General features: G+C 47.5%; 1 protein-coding gene across 4 annotated transcripts in view; it reads left to right on the top strand.

Annotated features, from left to right (window-relative positions):
- Positions 1 to 25,795, top strand: part of EVI5 (ecotropic viral integration site 5) — a 2,339,304-nt gene that overhangs the window by 676,035 nt on the left and 1,637,474 nt on the right. For all 4 annotated transcript variants that reach the window (XM_069641804.1, XM_069641802.1, XM_069641803.1 and 1 more), the window contains 2 exons: positions 11,937 to 12,062; positions 12,359 to 12,502. In XM_069641804.1, the coding sequence (XP_069497905.1) occupies positions 11,937 to 12,062; positions 12,359 to 12,502 (270 nt within the window). The remainder of the gene's footprint in view (positions 1 to 11,936; positions 12,063 to 12,358; positions 12,503 to 25,795) is intronic.

Here is a 25,795-nt window from a genome sequence, read left to right as displayed (position 1 = left end):
TTGATGGCTTTGCAGACCCTGTGTATGGAGATAAGGACGTGGTTGCCCTTGCCCCCAGCGGACCATCCAGCAGCGCCTGGACCGTCGGGGAGTGGATGGTCCAAGTAAGGGGAGGCGAATCCATCCTCCCACTCCCTTCCATCTATTGAACCTATCGTCTAAATTGGATCAACTTGACTCCCTTACCAAGTTCATCCATCGGGATGTGCAAGCAGGAAAAGACTGAAGCTCAGACTGGCAATCCCGCCTCAATGACCTTGTTACTCTACAACAGGAGAGACATGATCCAGACCACAGCTCAAAAAAGCTTAAAGTCGACACGCACAGTTTTGCTCCACCGCTTACCCCTTTTTCAAGGCAGCAGGCATCAAAGCAAAGTGGAGCTTCCTCTGACCTAGTGGTGCTTCAACACGAGTGTATCACAGTAGAATCCATGGCAAGACAAAGTCCTCAACATCCAGCAGTGTCTAGTCCATTACACACCTCTGATTGTGTCCTCCTGCAAGTTTCGTCGGAACTTAAGATGCCAACAGCGGCTGTGGATGGGCCATCTCAAGAAGAATTGCAATCAATAACAGTAGCTACACAAGCCGACCAACAGGAAAGTGTGCTATCTACATTCGGCATCTTCACAGGTCCAGCAAAAACTGGAACAGTCAGCTGCTCCACAAAATCAATTACAGCTAGCACAAAAGTTAAGTCTACGGCTCAAGCCAAAATTGTTAAATCGACTACAATGGTCAAGAAAGTAAAAACGGCAACACATTCATCTACGAAAATCTTCATAAGAAACCTGACCACTCCACCACGGCTAGGTCTTTTCAAGCGCCACAATGTAGGTGAGAATGACTCTACAACATCGCAAAAAAACGCAATGCTGCCGCACCTGAAACATGGAGCAAAGCGGCGACGCTTAAATTCAGATGATTGTCCTTCAGTCACCTCTGTGAAATCGGATGCTCCAGACTTATGTGACCTCTCTACTTATTCGAACTCAAGTGATGATGACTCGTCGCATCCTTCGTGCGAAGAAAATCTGCCTGATACGCAGTTGCCTTCGCGAGTTGTACACCCAAGGAAAAGCCGATCTCCTTCGAAGTGGCAAGTAGTTAAAGAAAGTCGCTCAACTACTTCTAATAAGGAAGATTCAAACTACATGGTTGCCACTTCGAGCTTAAATCCAAAATTCACCACAAACCAACGTAAACAACAAATTTGTTCTTCATCGAGGTCGCAAGATGTGTACTCATATCGATTAAATGACCACAAAAGCAAACTAAGACTCCAAAATATCCATAGGGATGACAATGAGTTGAACCTTAATCGAGCAAATGTATTGCGACTATTCAAACATATTCCACCTTGGCGGCTGATCAATTCGGATGACATCAAATCGTCGAATATGTGACCGAATCGTGCTCGGATGCTGTCCTGTTATACATCGACGCCGCTGGATTATGTAGTACTCTTCTTAAAGCAGCCGAAGATTTACTGATGTTTGGCTTTGATATCTCAGTAGAACCTGATAAGCAATCTCGGAGCAGCCCGCTCATAGATCCGCCGGGAAAAAGCAAGCAGAGGTGAGAACTTTACACCATAGCATGATTTCTGATGCGAGACCAGGCGACTCAAGTCACCGAAATGAGAAAAAGGTAGGTCAGCAGAAACAGAACTAGCCATGATTGTGCCAGCAGGAGGCCATCTCCTCCATCTTATCGTGGAACACCCGAGGGTTCTATCATTTGTTTCAGAGGTTTGATGTTTCTTTAGATGACGTTTTTGCTATTTTTCTGCAAGAGACCTGGCTGATTGATGCCCCAATGAGAGACGGCTATGTTACATTGGTCAATCCCGCAATTAAGAATACACAAGGTCGCCCATGTGCAGGGCTATTGACCATGGTCCGTCTGTCTCAAAACTGGTCTACTCCAATCTGCTCAAACCCAAACCCTTACGTACAAGGATCAATCATGCACTCACGGACCGTTAATTCAAATGCACTTGCTTCTTTACTGCTTATCAATTGTTATTGGAACCCAGCGAAAATAAATGACAGTCTTCACCACTGCTATCAGTACTCTAATGGATGATGCAATTCTGAAATATAACAACTTGACGATCATCTGCTGTGGTGACTTAAATGGTGCATGGTTTAAGTTTGAGCCACACTCTAACTGCTACTGTCAACTCGCCTATGAGGATTTGGGCGTGAAAGAGCAACGTTGGACAAACGTAATGAAGTTGCATGATTGTGTGATGTTGAATGGCGGTGTGCGAGGTGATATTCCGGCGCAACCTACCTGGCATAGCAAGTCAACGCACAGCATTATTGATTACTTCTGGGTGTCTAGGAATTTTGAGGCAAAGGTCATTACTCTAAATTCCTTAAAAACGACAAAGAGCGACCATAGGCTGCTAAAACTCGATTGTTTGTTGGCAGCGCCTGACTCTGCGCTTTTATATTCTGCGCCAGTAGAGGCACATCCAAGTGGAAATCGTTTAAGACTAAGCGTTAAGAAGATCTGCTCTTTAACGGAAAATCTGATAAACTCGCCAATTGGCGTGGACTATACTCTGCTTTTATTGTCCTATATAATAACCACCAATGATGCATCTCAGCAATATAAAAGTCACAACCATTTGTTCAGCAAAGTGCTGGACGACAAAAAGAAAGATCTAAGAAGTGACGTGCGTAGAATAAAAAAACAAAAAAATGTCTCCACTCTGATTTTGTTTGATGAAGTAAAAGCAAGATGTGCGACCTATAGAAATTGGATCAGATCACATAGATTCATTGTTGCGCAAGACCGTGCAGAACTCATGATGAAGTTGCTGATCACCAAGAATATACGCGACATTTGGAAAATCTTGAATATGGGACCGTCAATTAGTTTAAATTCAACGCAGAATACGATCCCTGGTGATTCCTGGTGCAAGCACTTCACGGCAGTGTTCAACAGTCAGTCTAAAGTGCATAAACTAGCTTGGATGCTAAATTAGTGCCTTGGGATGTACAAATGTCGCACATCGAAATTGTCGATGCTATCCAGACGCTTAAACTCTCGCGCAGCAGGCCCAGACATGATTATCAATGTGATGCTAAAATAAAATCCACAAATTTGGGCCCCCTTTATCGAGTGTCTTTTTCAAAAAATTGCTACCTCTAATAGACTGCCTGAGTCTTGGCTCACTGCAATCGTGATCCCGATCCACAAGAAGGGCAGTTGGGATGTACCTGAAAACTATCGCCCCATTGCCCTGTTGGATTGCATTGGCAAACTTTTCGGCTCTAATCTAAGATTGAAGCTGGTAAATTGGGCGAAAAAAGCGGGAATCCTGGATGTTCGTCAAACAGGGTTTTCGAAGGGAACAGGAGTGGATGTAAACCTCTCAATCTTAACAACATTGAAACTCGATGCCCTAAAACGAAAAACCAAACTCCATCTAGCCTTCATTGACATGAAGCAAACGTTTGACGGAATTAACCGCAAGCTGCTCTGGGCAAAATTAATCAAATGGAATTGCCCTGTGGCAATCCTTAATCCAATAATGGCTCTCCACGCGAACACTTCATTCCGAGTTCGCCTCAATAAGAATGGTGCTCTATCTGACAGCATTCCTACTACAAGGGCAGTCAAGCGACGGCACTTTACCCGCAGACGGACCTCTTACAGGCCTCGGACTGACACGCACCGAATCACAGCCGACTGACAATTGCTTACGGCTCCACAGAGCATCAGAGTATTCCCCACACATCACGGAGTTCACCACAAAGGGACCCCATGTTAACATAACGTGCATTTCACATGTGCAACAAACTGCACGAACACTTCTCTCAGAAGGATAAAGCATATTACGTTATGGTTTTTGCCCTGAGGAAGGAGCTAGACTCCGGAATGCATAGGCACTGTTAACCATATGTTTTTGGCAATCAACTTGGATGATGTTGAGCTTACTATGCATATTGATCAACACAATGATCAAACATATTTTGAATATTCATTAAATTGTGAAGAAATACGGTACAAATGGAACTCTAATTAACTTTATTTAGAAAATAATCACACCACGCAGTTCTTGGAACACAAACGTGAGCACCAGTCTTGGCTGGATGGTCCATCCAGCCTCTTCTTTTTTGTTCAGTCAAGCAAGGTTGCCCGCTTGCTGCCAACCTTTTTAAATTATTTCTGGCAGATCTTCCGATTCATCTTGCCCAGGCCCACTGCTTTTCCCCCCAAGTCTAAACAAGTCCTTTGTACGATACATCGCATATGCCGATGATTTGGTCCTGCTCGACAGAACACAGATTGGCCTACAACGCCTGCTAAATTGTCTCTTTGATTACTTAGCTATCATTGAACTCGTAATCAATACTGATAAAACGAAAATCCTGTCAATCGGACCTACAACCAGCAGAAAAGATTGTGCTTTTAAGTGGGCCATTGGCGGCCACCCGCTCACTTCAGTCACGTCGATTCGCTACCTGGGAATTCAGTTTAATAATTCAATCTTTGAAGATCAGTGGATAAATTACCTGAAACTGAAATCCGCAAGATTAGCGCTTCAGGCGGCAAAGCTCAATAAAAGCTTTGGAAAGTTCTCGCTAACTCCGGTCATAACGTTCTACCTTCAAAAGGTAGTTCCCATCTTAATATTTGGCGCAGAAGCAGGCTGGAATATTAGTGAGCGAAAATGGAACCTACTAGAGGGTCTCTTTTGGAGACGTGTTCTTAATCTTCCGGCCTGTGTTTCAATCATACTGATACGCCATGAACTATCGCTGAACTCCCTATTCACTCATGTGATTTGGAAGTCCATCCTGCTGTGGAGGAAGATGAAAGAGGCGGGTGGGGCGCCAGCCTACAGAATATTTACTCCCACGGATGAACCTAAAATCAGCTGCCTGTTAGATCAATGGTACACAAGAGTTCAAGAATGGATTGTTGCTGCAGAAATTAACAACTTCGATTTATTCTCCCGTCCCCAACTTGCTAAAAGAAAATTTGAAGCTTGGTCGTGGATTATAAATGTTGAAAAACGCACAAAACTTGTGGCATCCCAATGGCTAGGCAATGTACAAAAAAAACTAAATTTCCAGCCTCAATATCTGACTCAATGCTACTCCCGTTTTTACCGTGAACGCTTCCTTTGTTTTCGTTTAAATATCCTGAAGACTAAGGAAATCCTATTTCAAAGGAAACATCATACTGTAAACAACAATCTGTCGCTTCTGTGCTGTCTTGGTTGAAACGCTGAAGCATTTAATTCTAAATTGCTCAGCAATTTGTGACCTTCGTTCTGCTCATTTAGGCAAATTCGCCCCTCTGGATGGGGACATGGTGGCATGGTGGTATTTGATCTCCTCTGGACAAAACACCAAACATGTTTGCGCTATCGTAAACTACCTGAACGCACTTCTGAAGCTTCCTCTTGAATATAAGGGGGAACTCATCCTGATGCTTCAGGAGTCTGCATTTATGACTGTAACCCATTGTGCCTGTAGCAAATGAATGATGTGTTGATGTCTTGAAACAAAAGTTTTTCTTTTTGTGTTAAAACTGTAGTTTTTCAATAAAAAAAAAACAAAAAAAAAAGAATCCATCCTCCCCCTCCCTTCCATCCTTTACCTCCATCTCCTCCACCGAACGATGAGACGGCGACGACGGGGACGGATGACGACGGTGGTGACGACGGAACGGGTCTCCCATCACCCCCTGCCCGGGCTTCCCCTCCCGACGAAATTGGCTCCTTTCACGCCATGATTGCCAGGGCATCGGAGCTTTTCCAGCTATGCCCCGAAGAGCAGAAGGAGGGTTTCCTCTACCAACGACGGGAGGCCAAGAGGAAGACAGTCCTCTCAGTCCCGTTACTGGGTGACATCTGGGACAAAGGACTGTCCCTGCTGAAGAACCAGTCTATGGGCCCTGTGAAGAGGGATCGGTACAAGAAGAAGTACCGGGTCCCAGAGTCCGCTCCTATGTGCCTCAGGGCACAGCCATCCCAGTGGTCTCTGCGGCAAGCAAGAAGAAATCGGCAGGGGCGACGGCATCAACTTCCACTTCCCCACCGGACGGCGAGGGGAAGAAGCTGGATGCCATGGGACGACGGGTCATCTCGTCGGCAGCGACGACAATCAAAGCGGCCAACGCCCTCGCGATTGTGGCACGCTACGACAGGGAGCTGTGGTTCAAGATCGCTCCCCTGTTGGACTTCCTCCCGGACGACAAGAGGGCGGAAGCCCTTGAAATCCTGCAGGAAGGCAAGGTGGCTTCGGACCACGCGATCAAGGTGGCCACGGACATCGCTGACAACGGCTTTCGCCAGATGGGCAACAGAGTTTGCCTTCGCCGGCGCGGTTGGCTCAGGGCCACTGATTTCTGTCAGAATGTGCAGACCAGGCTACTGAACATGCCCTTCGATGGGAACAACCTGTTCAGCAAGGCAGTGGACGAGTCACTGCAGGCCATCAAGGTGGACACCGAGATAGCCCGGGCTTTGGGCTATCCATCAACGACGGCCGTCCTTTCGGACCTCCGGAGGCAATTCTCAAGGTGCCTCCAAAGGATTCGGCAGCAGTTCCTCGTCGTACCGCCAGGCGGCCCACTCCTCGTCGCAGGAAGCCTATAGAGGCCGCAACAAGACCAGAGGACACCGTCGTCGTCGCCAAGGAGGCCAAGGTGGCAAGGCCTTGGCGAAACAAGATTGAACCGGCCGTGACGTCGGGCCCCCACCCGAGCACCCTGGTGTGAGGCCGGCTGGTAAACTTCGTCAGCGCGGGGGAGTCCATCTCCACCGACGGTTGGGTGCTAGATGCCCTGGCCCACGGGCACACTCTGGAGTTCCAAAGAAAATGTCCCTGTTTACCACCTGTGGCCAGGAAGGAAAACCACGTGCCACAGATGCTTCTGGAAGCTTCTGGAAGTATGAGCAATGCTAAAAAAGGGTGCGATAGAACTCATCCCGAAGAGGCTCCGGGGCTCTGGAGTATACTCGCGGTACTTCCTCATCCGAAAGAAGACCAGCAGCTGGCGGCCCATCCTAGACCTTCGCCACCTCAACAAATGCATCAAGTCCCAGAAGTTCCAGATGGTCACCCTTCAGCACGTGCTGGGACAACTTTAGGAGGGTGACTTCCTGTCGTTGTTGGACTTGGAGGATGCCTACTTCCACATCCCCATACACAAGGGGCATCGAAAGTTGCTACAATTCGTGGTCCAAGGACGGCACTACCAGCTCAAGGCCCTGCTCTTTGGGTTGAAGTCGGCACCAAGGGTCTTCATCAAGTGCCTGGCACCGGTGGTGCCGCGCCTGCAGGGGATCCACGTATACCCCTACCTGGCCGATTGGCTCATACGAGCAAAGTCAAGAGAACTCGCCTTCGATCACACAGCGAATACCGTCCACCTGCTCACGGATCTGGGATTCTCGATCAACTTCGCGAAGTCCCACTTGGTACCGTGCCAGGATGCCCTGTTCCTGGGAGCCAGACTCGACACAGTGGCACGGTTGGCTTCACCGTCTGAGGAGAGGATGAAGGCCACCCTGGGCAAGGTACAACGGCTGTTGACCATGGAAGCGGCCAGGGTGAGGTCCATCAAGTCACTGCTCGGAATGATGTCATTGTGCATCTACCTCGTGCGTCCACTGCAAGAGTTCCTCGAGGACCGTTGGATGCAAGTGATGGGCAGTTTTGAAGACAAGATCTCCCTCAACGAGACTTTCCGTCAAGCGATCCGGTGGTGGGGCACCCGTGCGCATCTTGTGGCGGGCATGGACTTCCAGACCCCTTTGCATCAGGAAACGGTGACGACAGACGCCTCCCTGGAGGGATGTGGAGCGCACCCCGGAGATCTCCACGCAAGAGGCCTTTGTCTCCCGGAGGAGAGGTCCCTACACATAAATGTCCTGGAGCTCTGGGCCGTCTTCTGGGCCCTCAGGTCTTTCCTTCCGTCCCTCAAGGGCAAAGTGGTAAGGGTCTTCACTGACAACACCACCACAATGTTCTACATCCGGAAGCAGGGGGGCACCAGATCCCCAGCCCTATCCAAGGAAGCGCAGGATCTGTGGCACTGGGCCATTGCCCAAGGGATGTTCCTGGTACCCTTCCATCTGGCAGGAATAAAGAACACCATTGCCGACTCGCTCAACAGGGAGCTGCGCTCTAGCCATGAGTGGGGGCTTCGGCAGGATCAGGTGGATTTCCTATTCCGACAGTGGGGTACTCCCCAGATCGATCTATTTGTGACGGACGCGAACACCAAGTGCCTGAGGTTCGCCAGCAGGTGTCCTCAGCCGGGGTGCATGGGCGATGCATTCTCATTCCCCTGGGACGGCCTGTTCCTGTATGCGTTCCCCCCCGTTGCCGTTGCTACTGCGACTCATCAATTAACTCAGGATGATCCTCGTCGCACCGGCGTGGCCGAGGCAGATTTGGTTCCCGGACCTTCTGAACATTTCAGCGTACCCCCCCCACCCCCAGTCAAACTGCTGGCGGACGCGGATCTTCTCGCCAGGGAAGGAGGCGCCATCCTACATCACGACCCTGGATCGCTGAACCGGCAGGCCTAGCTCCTGCAGCACTAGAGTTCAGAGGGTACGATATCCCGGCGGACTGCAAGGAGGTGCTTGCAAAGGCCAAGGCGTCCTCGACTCTTAAGTGCTATGGACATAAATGGAGGAGGTTCTCTGTCTGGTGCTTTGTAAAAAAGATCAACCCTCTGCGGATTACGGCCCCTCAAGTTCTGCCGTACTTGCTATCGCTGGCCAAGGCAGGGCTGGCTCATGCCTCCATCAAAATCCATCTGGCGGCGATCTCCCTCTACACCAGAACTCCAGGGCAGTCATCGCTGTGGTCTCATCGCTTGGTGAAGGAGTTCATGAAAGGACTGTTGCGCTCGTTCCCGCCGGTGAAAGCTCCGGCCCGGCGTGGGAGCTCAACGTGGTGCTGACCAGGCTCATGTGTCCGCCATTAGAGCCGCTGCATTCGGCACCCTTGAAGTTCCTATCATGGAAGACAGCGTTTCTTGTGGCCATCACCTCTGCACGACGAGTGGGAGAGATTCAGGCCCTCTCCTGTAAACCTCCATATCTGACATTCCATGAGATGAGGGTAGTGCTGAGGACGCACCCCTCCTTCATGCCCAAGGTGCCGTCGGACTTCCATCTCAACAAGCCCTTTGTGTTAACTATTTTCTTCCCGTCGCCTTCATCGCCGGCTGAGAGGACTTTGCACTTGCTGGATGTGGCTACAGCGCTGAAGTTCTACATGGACCGCATGAAGAGTTTTCGGTAAACATCACAGCTGTTTGTGAACTTTGGCCCTGTGAACCAAGGGAAGGCCCTTTCGAAGGCTTCCATTTCTAGATGCCTCTCCGGCTGCATCATGCACTGTCACCGGTTGGCAAACCGACCGTTGCTCGGCCGTCCGAGAGCACATTCGACCAGAGCTTTCGCTGCTACCACAGCGTTCCGGTCGGGTGTGCCCCTGCTGAACATCTGCAGGGCTGCTACGTGAAGGTCGACACACACCTTCACGAGATTCTACTGCATCGACCGGGATTCCAGGGAGGAGTGCAGAGTCGGCCAGGCAGTGCTGCGCAACCTGTTTGCTTGAAGGTGAGCCTGGTGAGGAGGTAAGAGATGCTTAATGTTGAGTTGTTAAAATGCTTAATGTTGAGCCTTGCCACCTCCGGTGCTTGTGCATGTGTGTACTGCTATGTATTCTTGTATTCATGAGCATGTGAATCCATGCTAGACCCCATGCTGGAGAAGGAAAAAGTTATTTACCTGTAACTTTTGTTAAGCAGCATGAGTCTGGCATGGATTCACATCCGAACCCTCCCTCCAACCCCTCTGCGGCTCTTCTCTTGGTCCTACTGCCACTTTACGTGCTACCAAATCTGAAGATGGCTGCCAGAGGGGGGTTTTAGGTAGAGGGCAGTCATTGGCTGGGGGCAGTATGACCCAGAGACCAGTGATTAGTTATTAGTAGAAAGTCAGTTCAGAAACGAAATTGAAACTGATTTCTTTCTTTCTTTACTGAGGATTCCCAGCCTGACGGGGAATATTCATGAGCATGTGAATCCATGCCAGACCCATTCTGGAGAACAACAGTTACAGGTAAGTAACTTGTTCCTTATGGTCAATTTTGTAGAATATGTAGAAATTGCACTTCGCTGCAGGATTTCTATCTTTTTGAAATCCATGAGATTCGAGAATCTCACCAGTATATGCATTTTAGCCTTGAACACCTCTCAGGTCGAAACACGTTTTGGCTTTTGCTCTAGAAGGTTTTATAAAATATAAGAAAACCTCAATTAAACACAGAAAAGGACCGTTATATATTTCTTTTGAAAGCAGTTGGGAAATCAGTGATACAGCCACTGACGTTCACCTAATCGTTCTTCAGGAATTCATTTTCCGCCTGCAGACACATTTGACAGACTTAACCATCCGTGGAATGGATATCTGTTGAAAATTAGATGCGACTCTCTTCTTACCTGAAATTGATTAATCTCACTCCTTTGGATAACTTGGGACTTAATATTTCCGAGTCTGGATGAATTCCATTGTTGGACTATGAATGGTCGGCACAACCAAGGAAATATATTAATTCGTGATTTGTTTTTATGATTTAAAGTTTACGTTGTTTCATCTGCACACACATGGATATAGGGCATTCTATCCAAAGTTAAAGTATGTAGAGCCTGCATGAACATGTATCACTGACAAGTCAAGGTGTATTATTTGTGCAAGTGTGTTTTGATGTACAATCTGTGGAACTTTTACTGCTGGATGGCCATACACCTGATTTATTGATCATAATCCCTCAATATAAGCCGGCATCTGGAGAGTAACCTTCGTTAGCGTGGCAGGCTAGGCTAGAGTGTACTCATGGTTGGGGCTTTCAGATTCTCTCTGAGCATTGTTGTTGGCTTCGCTCTGATGAAAGGACTCAAATAGATGGATGTAAATGTTTGAGCAAACACTTTCTAAACCATGAATACTGCTGAGTAGCATTCCAATGCTGTTTATCTTGTCAACCCATATAAAAATAAGTTTTGCCTGGGAAACAAAAATGAGCAATTCGGGGCAAATGTGTTTGCCCCGTTCTGTCTTTCTGTGAAAAGAAGCCTCTCCTGGAATGATCTAGCCTTTTTGGGTGAGGTGCAGCTTGGGTCACTAAGTCAGGTTAATGAATCGCATACTATTGTTCCGTATGGAGTGTGTAATGTCTGATCTTTTTGAAGAGTTAGTACCATTTCATAGATTTGTTGTCATATGACTGTGGAGAGGTTTTACTAATTTAATGTCAGTGACATTTGCTTCCTAAAGTTTCAAAGTGTGCCCTTCTTATATGTAACCATGGTCCAACCTTTCCCTATACAGTTAGTTCAAGTTTCATCCATTCGTTTGAAGTTTCTGGTGAGATTTAGATTGCTCATTTTGCATGGTTTCCAGCCCAGCAAGAGTGGACAGCGTTAAGTGGAAGTGATCCAAGTGATTCTTTTATATATTATTGTTTTACATGCACATGGTTTTATATTCTCTGTGCAATAATATACTAATAACATACACAAGAATGAAGCAGTGTTTCTATAAAAATGTCTTCATTGAATCATGATCAGATAACTCTAATACCTATTGTGCATCCCCTGTAGAAGATCTCACAAGTAAATAGTGGCAGCTGGAAGTATAAGGGAGGCCATTATATACAAGGCATTTTGTCTCCAGAGTATGGCTGTTGGTTCTATAGGGACCCAATGAAATGTTTTACAATTTCTCAACTTGCAGATAAATGTGCTATAAATGCGATCCTTGATGCCCTGAAAATATCTCCACAGAAGAACCCTTTTTAGAGGTTTGCATAATTATTCAGTTTAAAGCATTGATAATTGTATCTTTATTTCATAATATCTTTTTTTATTATACCATAGATGCCAGAAGAGGAAGCCTTTTGTGTGTTTGTTAAATTAATGCAAGATTATAGACTACGGGAACTATTTAAACCAAGCATGGCTGAGCTGGGCCTCTGTATGTATCAGTTTGAATGTATGATACAGGTACGTATGTGCGTTGAAAATGTGCTGTAATTTGTTTTTGTTTCTTTATTGTTCCATCTGGTAATCACGTTTTCCTTGATGGCTGCAAATTAACTAACTAAAAACTAATAGCATAGGTGTTCAGTCAGAGGGTTACTATTTTTGCAAAAGTTTGAAATTCCCATGGACCAAGAAGCATACCAATTGAATTGATTTCAAACAGTGCCTTTAGCATTTATTTAAGCCAACAAGTTTGAAATGTGTGCGTTTTCCTCTGCACCTTGCAGTCTTTAATATTTTTGTTTTTCTCTTTCTAGGAACAGCTACCAGAGCTTTTTGTGCACTTTCAGTCGCAAAGCTTTCATACCTCAATGTATGCTTCTTCGTGGTTTTTAACTATATTTCTTACAAATTTTCCACTACCAGTTGCCACAAGATTATTTGATATATTTATGTCAGAGGTGAGTTGCTTTTAGTGTTTCTAGCAAATTGTTTGTAATATCAAACTGGTGCATCTTCTTGTTTTTAATAAGAGTAGCTGGTACAAGTGGTAGATATTCTCTTCTTTAATTAAATGTTCACGGCAGATGCAAAACAAAATACACTCTTTCCACGTTGCTGACAACCCTTGAACATTTTTATTCAGTGAAACTAAAATACCTGGAAAATATGGATGACCTATAGCAGGGTTTAATGGACAAGGGGCACTCTTCCCAGCCACAACAACGTTATCCAGACGTTTTTATGTCCACAGGTGTCTTGCACAGAAGGCTCTTGGACCCTTTTTGTCTCACCTCAGACTGTGAGTTCTGCCTTTACCAAATTGAAAAGCTCTTGCACACTTATCAGTAAGATAGCTCTTGCTTGAGGCATTTCTGTTCAGCCTGCAAGACACTGGTTTGAATCAGGCCACCTTTGTTCTGAAGCCGATACATTAAGTGCCAATAAATTGAGTAGTAACTTCTATTGGTATGCTACTAGAAAGTGGAAGATACATGGCATGTAGCATTATATACATAATATTTTATTCATACAAACATTTAAAGTGCTCCTATATCCACTTGAAAGGTTTTGGTGACTTGGGGAGAAGTTGTTAGCAAATAGCATTGTCTGCTCTGGAACAGCAGGCTTTTCCATTCTATCTTGGGGGAGTTCGTTGGTATAATACTGTCCGGGTGTGTTGCTGAATGTTGATGGTCTCTTCTCAGGTCACACCCAATTTATTATTAGTAGATGTTTATATTTGATAACCTTCTACTTTTATAGGCTTGTGATGATTCTGGTCAACATCCCTGGGCAGTCTTGCATTTTTCCAGAACAGATCGGTCATCTGCCTCTCATTTAGGTTAAGGTACTTTTCGTGCTCATGCAGGTTGGTTTTAGTCCATTAAATGCAGGTTGTCTGTGAGATGTCCGGATCCACTGCTAGTGTAGGATTCTGGTAAGCAAACCCAGTGGACTTGACATTGTTTTTCACACATAGGTCTAACCTATGTGATGAATCAAGGCTATTTGTCCATTCTCCCCAAGGGCAGCCTCTCCTTTTGAGGTTGGGGAGGTGAGCCTGCTCCGCAGGACCCTCCCTAGGGGTCTGGGCAAGTGGGACCTCACTGGCACAGAATCCTCCTTGGGTACAAGGACTCCCCTTCCTGTGAGGAACTCCCAAGACCATCCATCCAAGCAGCATATATGGGAATACCTGCTATGGATAATACTGTGAAGAGCTGGGTGTGTTGCTGAAGGCAATACTGAAACAAACTATCCTGAAAGAGAAAAAAATGTCTCGAAGTAGAGACTTATATTTAACTGAGACACGTAGAGTGGCAAGAGGAGAGAGAAGCAGAAGTAGGGAAAGCCCCCTGACAACACCACATTTTGGACAGGCGAAGCAGAGGTGGTAAGAGAGTACCATCAGCAGGGGAAGCCCCTTTGACATCTTCACCCCTGGGAGAGGCCGAGCAGAGGAGAGTCGCAGTGCCCATGACTTTCGAGAAAGCACAGAACAGCAGTGGGAAATGCTGCTGTAAATGGATTCCTAAACTCGGTGGTCGTGTGGCCATGACGACATTGTGGTGGGCAGAGCCCCCGGTGAACTGTGCTGAAACCATCTCAGCAGTGAGTGTGCAAAACTCCAGAGTGCCTGCACCCGGCGGCAGAGTGAGAGAAGACCAAGCACGGGAAGCCAGTGATACTGAGAAGCAATCGGGCAAAAGTCGAAGAAGAGGACCAGAGCATGTGCGAACCCCTACAGCGTTCCCCCACATATACAGAGGTAACTTGGAGAATGGGAGAAGCAGGTAACTTGGAGAATGGGAGAAGCAGGAATCCGCCGGGGCATCATTATGAAGAGAAATGAACTTGTCTCAGTGAGACAGAAGTGATTCGAATATTGATAAAGAGAATAGCGCATAAGCCTGAAAGAGAAGTTATTATAGGTTGGGCCTGAATACCAGTGAAAGAGGGGAAAGTGCCCTGTGGCCTAAAAAAGTAGAGATGAGAAAACCAGAGATATATATAATTTTGTGTTTATGAATAGGACAAAAAGACATTATGAACAAAATAAGAGGATAAATAATTGGAGTGGAAAACGCCAGGACAGGGGAAAGGTCAAAGTCAAACAAGGCATACCCAAACAAAGGAAGCATGGGTTACCAGACTCCGAAAGCCCTACAAGTTTAGACCAGTGTGTAAGAAAGTGTGCGAAGGAGAATTGTCAAAAACCTATACGTAAAGAGGGAATAAAACCCAAGCATATTGTGAAGGCACTACAAGAGCTTAAGAAGGAGGTATCAAGTGTTCATAGAGACCACATTATGCAAACCTTGGAACAAAGAAGAGGCATTTCCATAAGATGCAACCAGGAGAATAGCAATATTCACTTGGTATTATTTAAGTTAGTTAATATAGTGGCAGGGTTAGTTAGTTTGGACAGTAGACATATTCATTTGGAACTTCTGACAACCAACAAGCTCCTTTAGTTTATTTTGACAGGCAGGTTTAACCCTCTTATCAGTAAGGAAAGATAGGCCTTTTCGTTTTCATTTTATTAAACATCAGTCAAAATGTCCTTAACGTGTCTTACTCCTCCTTCTAACCCGCCACAACAAGCTCTCACTTGTTTAACTAAGGCTTTGAGTTAGATTGTGGTTTTTGTGTCCAATACAATTGACTATAGAGATTCACAAGTACTACAACACATGTGTATAGACATTTCTGGTGCTTGTGAATCTGCTTAGGATCAAATGCTGTGCATATAGTCCGACATCTAGTGGTAAGTGCAGAGTACTGCATCTTTCTTTCGAAGATCGAACGGGACGACATGGGCGTAACTGTAACACTATCCCTAACGTGATGTGTAGTGTACCCAAAATTTGGGTCTCCCAACTATTTCTTTTGAACAACTGCCTCATGGGCTTCATGCTGCCGAAGACATCCACAACTGCTCAGCGACTGGTGAACTGCTAGACGTCTGTCAACCGTGTGGCCTCGGCCCTCCGGCAGGCCCTTACAGTAGGGAGATTGGGGCCCTAGGTTTATTCTTTTTCAAGAATGCATTTCCTAGTCCCTTCTATTTCCCGATTTGGTCTGGCTGCCATCACCCACTTCAATGGAGGGGCGCCTTTTAAATTTTGTCCATCATGTAACGGCAAATTCCCATGGAAGGACAACCATTGGCGTTGCAATCAGTGTCTACCTCGAGACCACAACAAGCTTTCATGTAAGTCCTGCAAGATCTTTCTTCCCAAGACGTTGAAGAACAGGCGTACTAAGCAGTGGGTGGCCTACGTGATGCAGGCCGAAAGCCATTCCCCCATTGGCGCTGGTGCTTCGGATGATGGGGAATCCACTGCCAGTCAAGGTTCCGAATTGGAAGCCATCGACCTTTCGCCTGAACCAGGCTCCCAGTTGCCCATCCCCAGCCCCAAAAGACAGGCCACTGGCTCTGTTATGGGGAGTTCACACCCCAGCGACAGGGGCACACATGCACCACAAAGTACTAAAAACACAACCCCCAAGGCCTCCTCAATGGACGCGTCAAAGAAACGTGTAACGCGAATAGGGCCGCTGAAAACTTCGACGGCACCTCCTGAACCTTGAGGGCAGCCAATCACTTTGAGGTCGCTACACATGAGGCAGTCCCGGACTCTGACTTTGTTGAAAATATCCTCAAGGAGAAACATCCCACTAGTCAGGCAATCCCCTTGCTTAGTTCTATCAAGAAGCGCTTAGCTCCTTCTTTCTTATCACCGTCCCTCACACGGGCAGTATACCCGTGGGTTGAGAAATGTTTCTGCCCGTCTCCTTCCAACCCCTTGTACATACAGGGTCATGCCACACCGGACTCCATGGTGGTTACAACCACTAGAAAGAGGGTGGGGCTACCACTGTCCATGGCGGAAGCCCCTCTGGATAATGATTGCAAGTTACTTCATGACCTCAGGAAACGTATCACTCTGCAGCCTATTCAACCAGGATCTCAAACAATACGACTTCCTGGCTAGCTATAGTGATGTCCAATGGGGCCTGCTCCAGGAAGGCCTTCAAGAGGTCCCAGACCCCACGCGATTACGCTTGCTGGCGGTCGTGACTGGGGGCAGACAGGTGACCCGCAATATTTTAAACACTCTGGATGCTGCTGAGACTGCTGAACAGACTCTTGCCCAGGGGACTCTACTTAACAGACAGGCCATGCTGAAGAACCCAGGTTTTAAACCAGATACTCAGGCCTCTCTTATTAATAAACCCATCAAGCACTTCAACCTCTTTGGTAAAGCTGTCGATGATGCCTGGAGACTGCTAAGAAGGAACACGAAACGCTGAAGTCACTCAGCCAGATCATGACCAAGCCCTTCCACCAGCTTGGAGACTGTAGCTCCTGCCGTTACTTTCTTGGACATTCTTTCTACTGGTCTCCCCATGGACAATATGGCCCTGGCAAAGGCTCTTTCGGTAACAGCAGAGAGGTCCTCGTTAGAGACAGGAACTCTTCTACAAGAGGCTCCCCATGCCTCCACCTCAAAGTGGCTCACCAGTTCTGGTCCCCTCCCACGCCTTCCCCGTCGGGGTTCGCTTGTCGTCATTCATTCACGCTTGGGAGGGGATAACATCAGACCAGTGGGTGTTAAAGACCGTCGTCCGCGGCTACTGCATCAAGTTTCACTGACCACCTCAATACCACCCGTCGCCAGCACATTTGCACATCCTGCTGGAAGAGGTGCAGATCCTTCTGGAAAAGGGCGCCGTAGAAGTAGGTAAACTTCTATTTCACCAGGTAAACAAGGGTATTTATTCAGTGTACTTCCTTGAACCCAAAAGATCTAACCATGCTCCCTGTGTTAGACCTGCGCCCAGTATGTCAAACCTCATAGTCTCAGCAGAGACTTCCCTCTACCTGTAGAGCATGAGTGGCAACTACACGGGGACATTGTACTCAACGTCTTTGCAGAATGGGGCTTCCTGGAGAACGCCCAATGCCCAGTTTACACCTCCAGGTACCCTCAGAACTGCTCCAATGTCATGATCTCTGCTTCCAAAAGATCAGGACTTGCCCGACTCCCTTGGAAGCAGACCCATAACCCCGGTTCCGAGTGCCAGCCCGTCCCAATTGGGACCTTTTGGACCCTGTCCTGGCGCCAGTGGCACCAGGCTCATAAAGATGCCCAGTCCCAGCGCTGGAAGCGCCGGGCTCATAATGCTTGGGTGGACTTACCTGCAGCAGACCATGCTGCTTACTTACCTGCCAGTTGAGCCCCTGATCCTCTTCTGTTTGGGACTACTTTTCCTGTTGGGTGGGGCAGGAGCCACTCCCTAGGTTCAGAACACTGGAACTCTTCTGGAAAGCAGGAACTCTTTTCTTACCTAGGCGAGGCTGTGGAAGGAGACACCTAAGCACTACAGGAGGCTATTTAAACCACACCCGATGGATGAATCTTGCTTTGCGTTATTCTGCATTCTCTGCAGCAGAACGCTCATTGTGTCTTCTGCTTCTGATCCTGGGCCTAATGGAACAAAGGCTTACCATCCTGGAATCAAGTCTTCAGCAGCACCTGTAAAGACAAAGAAAGGACAGGTTAGCACTACGGTCTTCAGTGGCAGCGCATCTCTTACCTGGTCCATCGGCTGTCACCAACGCCTCGCGCTGCATTCCGGCATCTGAAAGACAAAGGCTTACCTACTCTTCGCATGCTCCGGAGGTCTTCGCACTGCATTCCGGCATCTGAAAGACAAAATCTTACCAGCTCTTCGCACGCTCCGGAGGCCTTCGGCGCTGCATCCCGCATCTGAAAGACAAAAGAAGGTGCGTTTAAAGACATTGGGCAACCTTATTACTCACGTGCCCTTACTCCTTCCCACGCCGAATCCAGTGGGTATTCCAGCACACTTCAGCTTCTCTAAAGCTCCGAACTCGTACCTGCAAGATAAAAGGGACAGTTAGTGCGCATCGTGAAGCAGGCTACAAGCGCTTACTTACGTGCTTCCAGGCGCTTCTATTCCTCACGCGGGTTCGATCCTCAACTCTCATCAGCCCGCCATCCACCATCGCCGGAACTCTGCAAAACGAGATATCATTACAAAAGACTTTTAAGACATTTGAAGTGCCCAGAACCTACCGTTCGTGCAGTTAACGACGGACAGCAGTCCTCTGAGGTCAAGAGGCCTGCACCCTTATCCAGTGAAGAAACTGGTTACGGCACCCTGCCCCGAGGCAGATGGAGAGCTCGGCGTTCACTTACCTAAGGTGAGGGCGTTAACCTTTGGGGTTCTACAGGAGAAGAGGAGAGAGGCACCCAATAACCCCAGTTCATTAATCCCATATTTTCTATCTGCAGACATCTTACTCTTCGAGTCAGACATACAGTGCACAGAGGTCCAGCCCAAAGAGCCAACCGTGTGTTACACATCACCTTTGAAGATACGGTATTCACCCAGTCAAGACCGGCGCCTCTGCGGGAATCAGGTGAGGGTTACAGAACGCAAAGCCTACCGCAAAACTCCCACCCAGGCGCTATGGAAACCTCGGATACCAACCAGCTAGCCCAGTTACTTGGGAAACTAAGAACAGAAGTGCATGCAGCCCGTCAGGAAACTAATGCACTAAGAAGGGAACTGATTATTTCCAAGGAGCGAACAGACGATCTCGCTAGACAATTGCTACAGTCACAAGCCGGACAAACTCCGTTACCCGCATCAGGGGCCAATCTTCCTTCAACATCCTCTACGAACCCAGTGCAGATCAACCTACCTGGGAATGTACCTCTGGCTCCGCCCGAACGATTTTCTGGTGACCCAAAGAGGTTTGCAGTATTTATTAATCAGTGCCGGTTGCACTTCTTATGCCGGCCAGCAGCCTTTCCAACTGATCAAGCTAAGGTAGCTTTCGTGCTTTCGTACCTTAGTGGCAATGCGGCAGACTGGTCGATCCCTCTAGTTAATCAAGATGATCCGGTTCTCCATGATTTTCAAGCTTTTCAGCTCAGTATGGAAAAACTGTTTGCAAGACATTCACAGGGGCAGGCCTTGGACAATGAGCTCCTCTCATTGCGACAGGGTAATCAAGACCTTTTGGCTTATATTGCGTCTTTCAACAGACTGATAGTGGAAACTCGATGGCCTGAGGACAAAAGGATTACGCTGTTTTATAGAGGTCTACGTGGAGAGCTCAAAGATGTGTTAGCCCGAGTAGTGAATCCCCGCAAGACTGTTCGGACTATATTGACTTAGTCGTTCAAATTGACCACAGACTACAGAACAGGAAGGCCGATCGTTCCAAGTTTGATGCGCGAGTATTTTCCAAACCACCAACTCCTACCAAAGGAGTAGACTCCGGGGAACCCATGCAAATAGGGGGCCTGAAAGGACCACTAACACAAAAGGAGCGGGAAAGGAGAAAACAGCTGCAATTATGCCTCTATTGCGGAAACTCAGGGCGCTTTCTTCGAGACTGTCCGGTGAAACCAGCCAAGAAGGCAGTAGGAGCTGCAGTTACCAGGGTCACAAACTCTGAGCAGGGAAACGACCTCGCCCGACAAGAATAGAGGTCCTCTTGTCGAGCGTTAAAACCAGTTCCGTGACCTCGCATTTCGTGATACCTATGGTCCTCATTAGCCCTGAACATCCGGATCGATTACATGCGATTGAAGCTTACGTCGACAGCGGTGCCATCGGCAATTATGTGGATCATGTAATGGTTTTGAGGATGAATCTGACTCTTTGTCCAAAGGCTGTAAAGGACGTCATTACTACGGTGGATGGTACGGAGATAGCCTCCGGACCAGTAACGCATACCACCCAAGAAGTGACGCTAGTAAGTTAAGATGGACACCACGAGAAGATCGTGTTCGATGTGATCAAGGCCCCTCAGTTCCAGATTATTCTAGGAATTCCTTGGTTAGAGAAGCACAATCCTCAAATCGATTGGCGAGCAAGAACGGTTCAGTTTCCAGAATGTGTCTCTACTTGTCACCCTCGACCTGGTGTTGCACTGGCAGCAATTTCCTCAGAGGCTCCCCAGTTACCTCCTGAATACCTAGAATTCCAAGATGTTTTCCGGAAGGATCAGGCTAACTCTCTACCTCCTCATAGGTTTTATGACTGCCAGATAGACCTGATACCTGGATCCACTCCTCCTTGTAGTAGAATTTATGCCCTCACCGAGCCTGAGAATCTTCACCTCCGACAATACCTGGATCAATACCTAGCGAATGGGTTTATTCGTCCTTCCAAGTCCCCTGCTTCCTCAGCTTTGTTCTTCGTTCCAAAAAAAGAAGGGGACCTTAGAACTTGTATAGATTATCGCGCCCTGAACCAGATCACCGTTAAGAATAGATATCCGTTACCTTTGATCCCTGAACTCCTGGACCAAGTCAGAAAAGCATGCATTTATACCAAGCTGGATCTTAGAGGAGCCTACCACTTGGTACGAGTAAAAGAGGGCGATGAATGGAAGACGGCCTTCCGCACCAAGTATGGGCTATTTGAATATCAGGTCATGCCCTTCGGACTTTGCAATGCCCCGGCCGCCTTTCAATATTTTATGAACGATGTCCTCAGAGAGCTCATAGATGTGTGTGTTGTTGTTTACATTGACGACATCCTCGTTTATTCTTCATCGGAAACTGAACATCGGAAACACGTGAAAATCATCCTCGAGAGATTGCGTCAACACAAACTTTTCGCTAAGTTGGAAAAATGTGTTTTCAACGTGACTGAAGTTGAATTCTTGGGATTCATATTATCACCTAGCGGAGTGCGTATGGATTCAAAGAAGGTCGATGCAATTCTCAAATGGCCATCGCCATCCTCCGTAAAAGGTGTTCAAAGCATGTTAGGCTTCGCTAACTTTTACCGCAGGTTTATCCCCGAATTCTCTCGAATAGTCCAGCCCATCACCGCCTTGTTAAAGAAAAACAAACGTTTTGAATGGTCTACCGAGGCGGAACAAGCTTTCCAGAATTTGAAGACTAGATTTATCTCTGCACCGATCTTAAAACATCCTCGCCCAGAACTCCCCTACATCGTTGAAACTGATGCTTCGAGCCTTGCCATGGGGGCAGTTCTATCACAAAAGGACCCAGTAACCAATCAGTTGCATCCCGTGGCATTTTGGTCCCGCAAATTCTCTCCTCCTGAAATCAATTACACTATTACTGATAAGGAACTTCTAGCTATCAAGTCCGCCTTTAAGGCTTGGCGGCATTATCTTCTGGGGGCCAGACACACCGTTACTGTGATTACAGATCACCGAAACCTGCAATATTTGAAAACCGCAAAAGCTCAATCCTCTAGGCAACTCCGTTGGGCACTATTCTTTGCCAAGTTTGACTTCATAATTACCTATCGACCTGGTACAAAAAACGGTAAAGCTGATGCTCTTTCTCGGATGGGAGTGGAAGAACATTTGATCAATCCTAAACATGTACCTATCATTCCCGAACAAAGAATTCTAGGTGTAATCGCCACACAATCTATAGAGGAAGTTAAGGATAAAGCCAGGCTATTGGTAACTCCAGCAGACATACAGAATTGGCATCTGCAGGGAAAGGACTTTACGGTGAAGGACAACCTATTATATTTCCAAGAACGGTTATACCTGCCCAGCACAGATTTACAGAAAAAGGTAATCTCTTGTTATCACGATTCTTTAATGGAAGGACATCCCGGTATGACCAAGACCTCGGAAAAGATCAAGCGCTACTTCTGGTGGCCGTCTTGGAAAAAAGATATCAGAGACTTTATAATGTCCTGTGGAGTATGCGCCCAAAACAAGAGTCAAAAGGAAAAACCAGCCGGCCTCTTACGCCCTATTGATATCCCACCTCGCCCTTGGCATACGCTTTCTATGGACTTCATCACCGATCTACCTCCATGCTCCGGATACAATACGATCCTAGTAATCGTGGACCTATTCTCCAAGATGGCGCATTTCATTCCACTCAAAGGCTTACCAACAGCAACAACTCTGGCCCGAGAATTCCTCGAAAACATCGTCCGACTGCACGGTTTTCCTTCGGTTCTCATTTCAGATCGAGGTAGTCAATTTATTTCTCATTTTTGGCGAAGTTGCTGTCGGTCGGCTCAAATTGATGTGAGACTTTCGACCAGCCACCACCCTCAAACCGACGGACAAACCGAGAGGACCAATCAAACTCTGGAACAGTATTTGCGCTGCATGCTACAACAAACTGAAAAAACTTGGAAAGATATCCTTTGGATAGCCGAATATGCCTACAATAACTCTGTCCACTCGGGAACTGGGAAGACCCCTTTTTTCTTTTATACGGTAGTCACCCTCGAACCTCGGAGTTGGATCCACTCCAAGATCTTGGAACACCAGCAGTAGACCACCTGCATTCTACAATCACCCAAGCCTTTAAGGAAGCCGTTTCTCACCTTCAAAGGGCTAAAGAACAATACAAGAAAGGAGCAGACCAACATCGGAAGGAAGCCCCCCAATATCAAGTAGGAGATGAAGTCTGGTTATCCACCAAATATCTACCTCTAAAAGGACCACGCACATTCAACCCAAGATACCTTGGTCCCTATTCCATCACTACCATAGTAAATCCAGTAGCGGTCAAGTTGGACTTGCCCCCTCACATGAAGATACATCCGGTCTTCCACGTCTCTCTATTAAAACCCGTGCAACCTCAAACCCGACTAACTAAATCTCCAAAATCTATTCTAATTGATGGAGAACTCGAGTTTGAAGTCAAAAGCATCCTGGATTCCAAGATCTCCAAATCTAAACTATTTTGATTGACTGGAAAGGCTACGGTCCCCAAGAAAGATCCTGGGAACCTGCAGAATATGTCCACGCCCCTCGTCTAATCAAAAGATTTCATCGAACATTTCCTAACAAGCCCAAACCCCCGGAGAAGCCCGGTTTGGGAGGGGCCTTGATGGGGGGTGCTGTCATGATCTCTGCTTCCAAAAGATCAGGACTTGCCCGACTCCCTTGGAAGCAGACCCATAACCCCGGTTCCGAGTGCCAGCCAGTCCCAATTGGGACCTTTTGGACCCTGTCCTGGCGCCAGTGGCACCAGGCTCATAAAGATGCCCAGTCCCAGCGCTGGAAGCGCTGGGCTCATAATGCTTGGGTGGACTTACCTGCAGCAGACCATGCTGCTTACTTACCTGCCAGTTGAGCCTCTGATCCTCTTCTGTTTGGGACTACTTTTCCTGTTGGGTGGGGCAGGAGCCACTCCCTAGGTTCAGAACACTGGAACTCTTCTGGAAAGCAGGAACTCTTTTCTTACCTAGGCGAGGCTGTGGAAGGATACACCTAAGCACTACAGGAGGCTATTTAAACCACACCCGATGGATGAATCTTGCTTTGTGTTATTCTGCATTCTCTGCAGCAGAACGCTCATCGTGTCTTCTGCTTCTGATCCTGGGCCTAATGGAACAAAGGCTTACCATCCTGGAATCCAGTCTTCAGCAGCACCTGTAAAGACAAAGAAAGGACAGGTTAGCACTACGGTCTTCAGTGGCAGCGCATCTCTTACCTGGTCCATCGGCTGTCACCAACGCCTCGCGCTGCATTCCGGCATCTGAAAGACAAAAGCTTACCAGCTCTTCGCACGCTCCGGAGGCCTTCGGCGCTGCATCCCGCATCTGAAAGACAAAAGAAGGTGCGTTTAAAGACATTGGGCAACCTTATTACTCACGTGCCCTTACTCCTTCCCACGCCGAATCCAGTGGGTATTCCAGCACCCTTCAGCTTCTCTAAAGCTCCGAACTCGTACCTGCAAGATAAAAGGGACAGTTAGTGCGCATCGTGAAGCAGGCTACAAGCGCTTACAGGCGCTTCTATTCCTCACGCGGGTTCGATCCTCAACTCTCATCAGCCCGCCATCCGCCATCGCCGGAACCCTGCAAAACAAGAGATATCATTACAAAAGACTTTTAAGACATTTGAAGTGCCCAGAACTTACCGTTCGTGCAGTTAACGACGGACAGCAGTCCTCTGAGGTCAAGAGGCCTGCACCCTTATCCAGTGAAGAAACTGGTTACGGCACCCTGCCCCGAGGCAGATGGAGAGCTCGGCGTTCACTTACCTAAGGTGAGGGCGTTAACCTTTGGGGTTCTACAGGAGAAGAGAAAGGGAAAAGGAGAGAGGCACCCAATTACCCCGCTTCATTAATCCCATATTTTCTATCTGCAGACATCTTACTCTTCGAGTCAGACATACAGTGCACAGAGGTCCAGCCCAAAGAGCCAACCGTGTGTTACACATCACCTTTGAAGATACGGTATTCACCCAGTCAAGACCGGCGCCTCTGCGGGAATCAGGTGAGCGTTACATCCAAGGGGAGCGGTCTCTGGATAATATGGTCAGGGAAATTTGACTAGGCTCCACCTCCACTACCCCCCTCCGATTCCCCTGCTCAACAGAATAGTGCACAAGATGCGCCAAGAGCCAGTCGGGATGATTCTGGTGGACCCGCCAGCCTTGGTTCTCCCATCTCATGGCAATGTCGGTCTCCCCTTTTAGGAAGCTGCCGTGCCCATACAACATGCTGTCCCAAGACCAGGGGGTAACACTACATCCTTTCCCTCAAACTCTCAAGTTAGCAGCCTGGCTCCTGAGGACCTAGAGTTCGGACGCCTCCAACTCCCTGAAAGATGTATGGACATACTCGGAGAAGCACAGAAACCTAAAACCAGCCATTGCTACTCCAGCAAATGGAAGCAAACCATCATCTGGTATAATGGCAAAGGCATCAATACTATTGAATGCACACCTAAACATTTTGTCCTGTACCTAACCCACCTGTTAGATTCAGGTCTGTTTTTCAATTCTTTGAAGGTCCACTTAGCTGCGCTTTCGGTGTACACCACATCCCAGAGCAAGGTTTTGTGGTGGAAAATTCCAGGGCTAAAGAGGCTTCATCACCCTATTTCCAACCCAGCTCCCGGGTGGGACCTGAATGTTGTTCTTACCAAACTAATGCGGCTTCCCTTTGAACCAATGCACAAGGCTAGCTTTTCTAGTGGCGATTACCTCTATAAGGAGAGTTAGTGAACTGCAGGCCCTTTCAGTTCAAGACCCATTTGTTTCGATTCAGAAAGATAAGGTGGTTTTGCGCACACACCCACGCATTGAGCCTACTTTTATCTCAAAGTTCCAAGTAAACCAATCCGTAGAACTACCCACCTTTTTCAAAACCCCACTAACGCAGAGGAAAGAAGCCTTCACACACTGGATGTGAGGAGAGCGGTTATCTGTTATCTTGAGAAAACAAAACCACTAA

Source organism: Ambystoma mexicanum, chromosome 1q, assembly GCF_040938575.1.
Source record: "Ambystoma mexicanum isolate Mex_15411 chromosome 1q, UKY_AmexF1_1, whole genome shotgun sequence".
Lineage (NCBI taxonomy): Eukaryota > Metazoa > Chordata > Amphibia > Caudata > Ambystomatidae > Ambystoma > Ambystoma mexicanum.
This window is presented reverse-complemented; position numbering and strand designations above follow the sequence as displayed.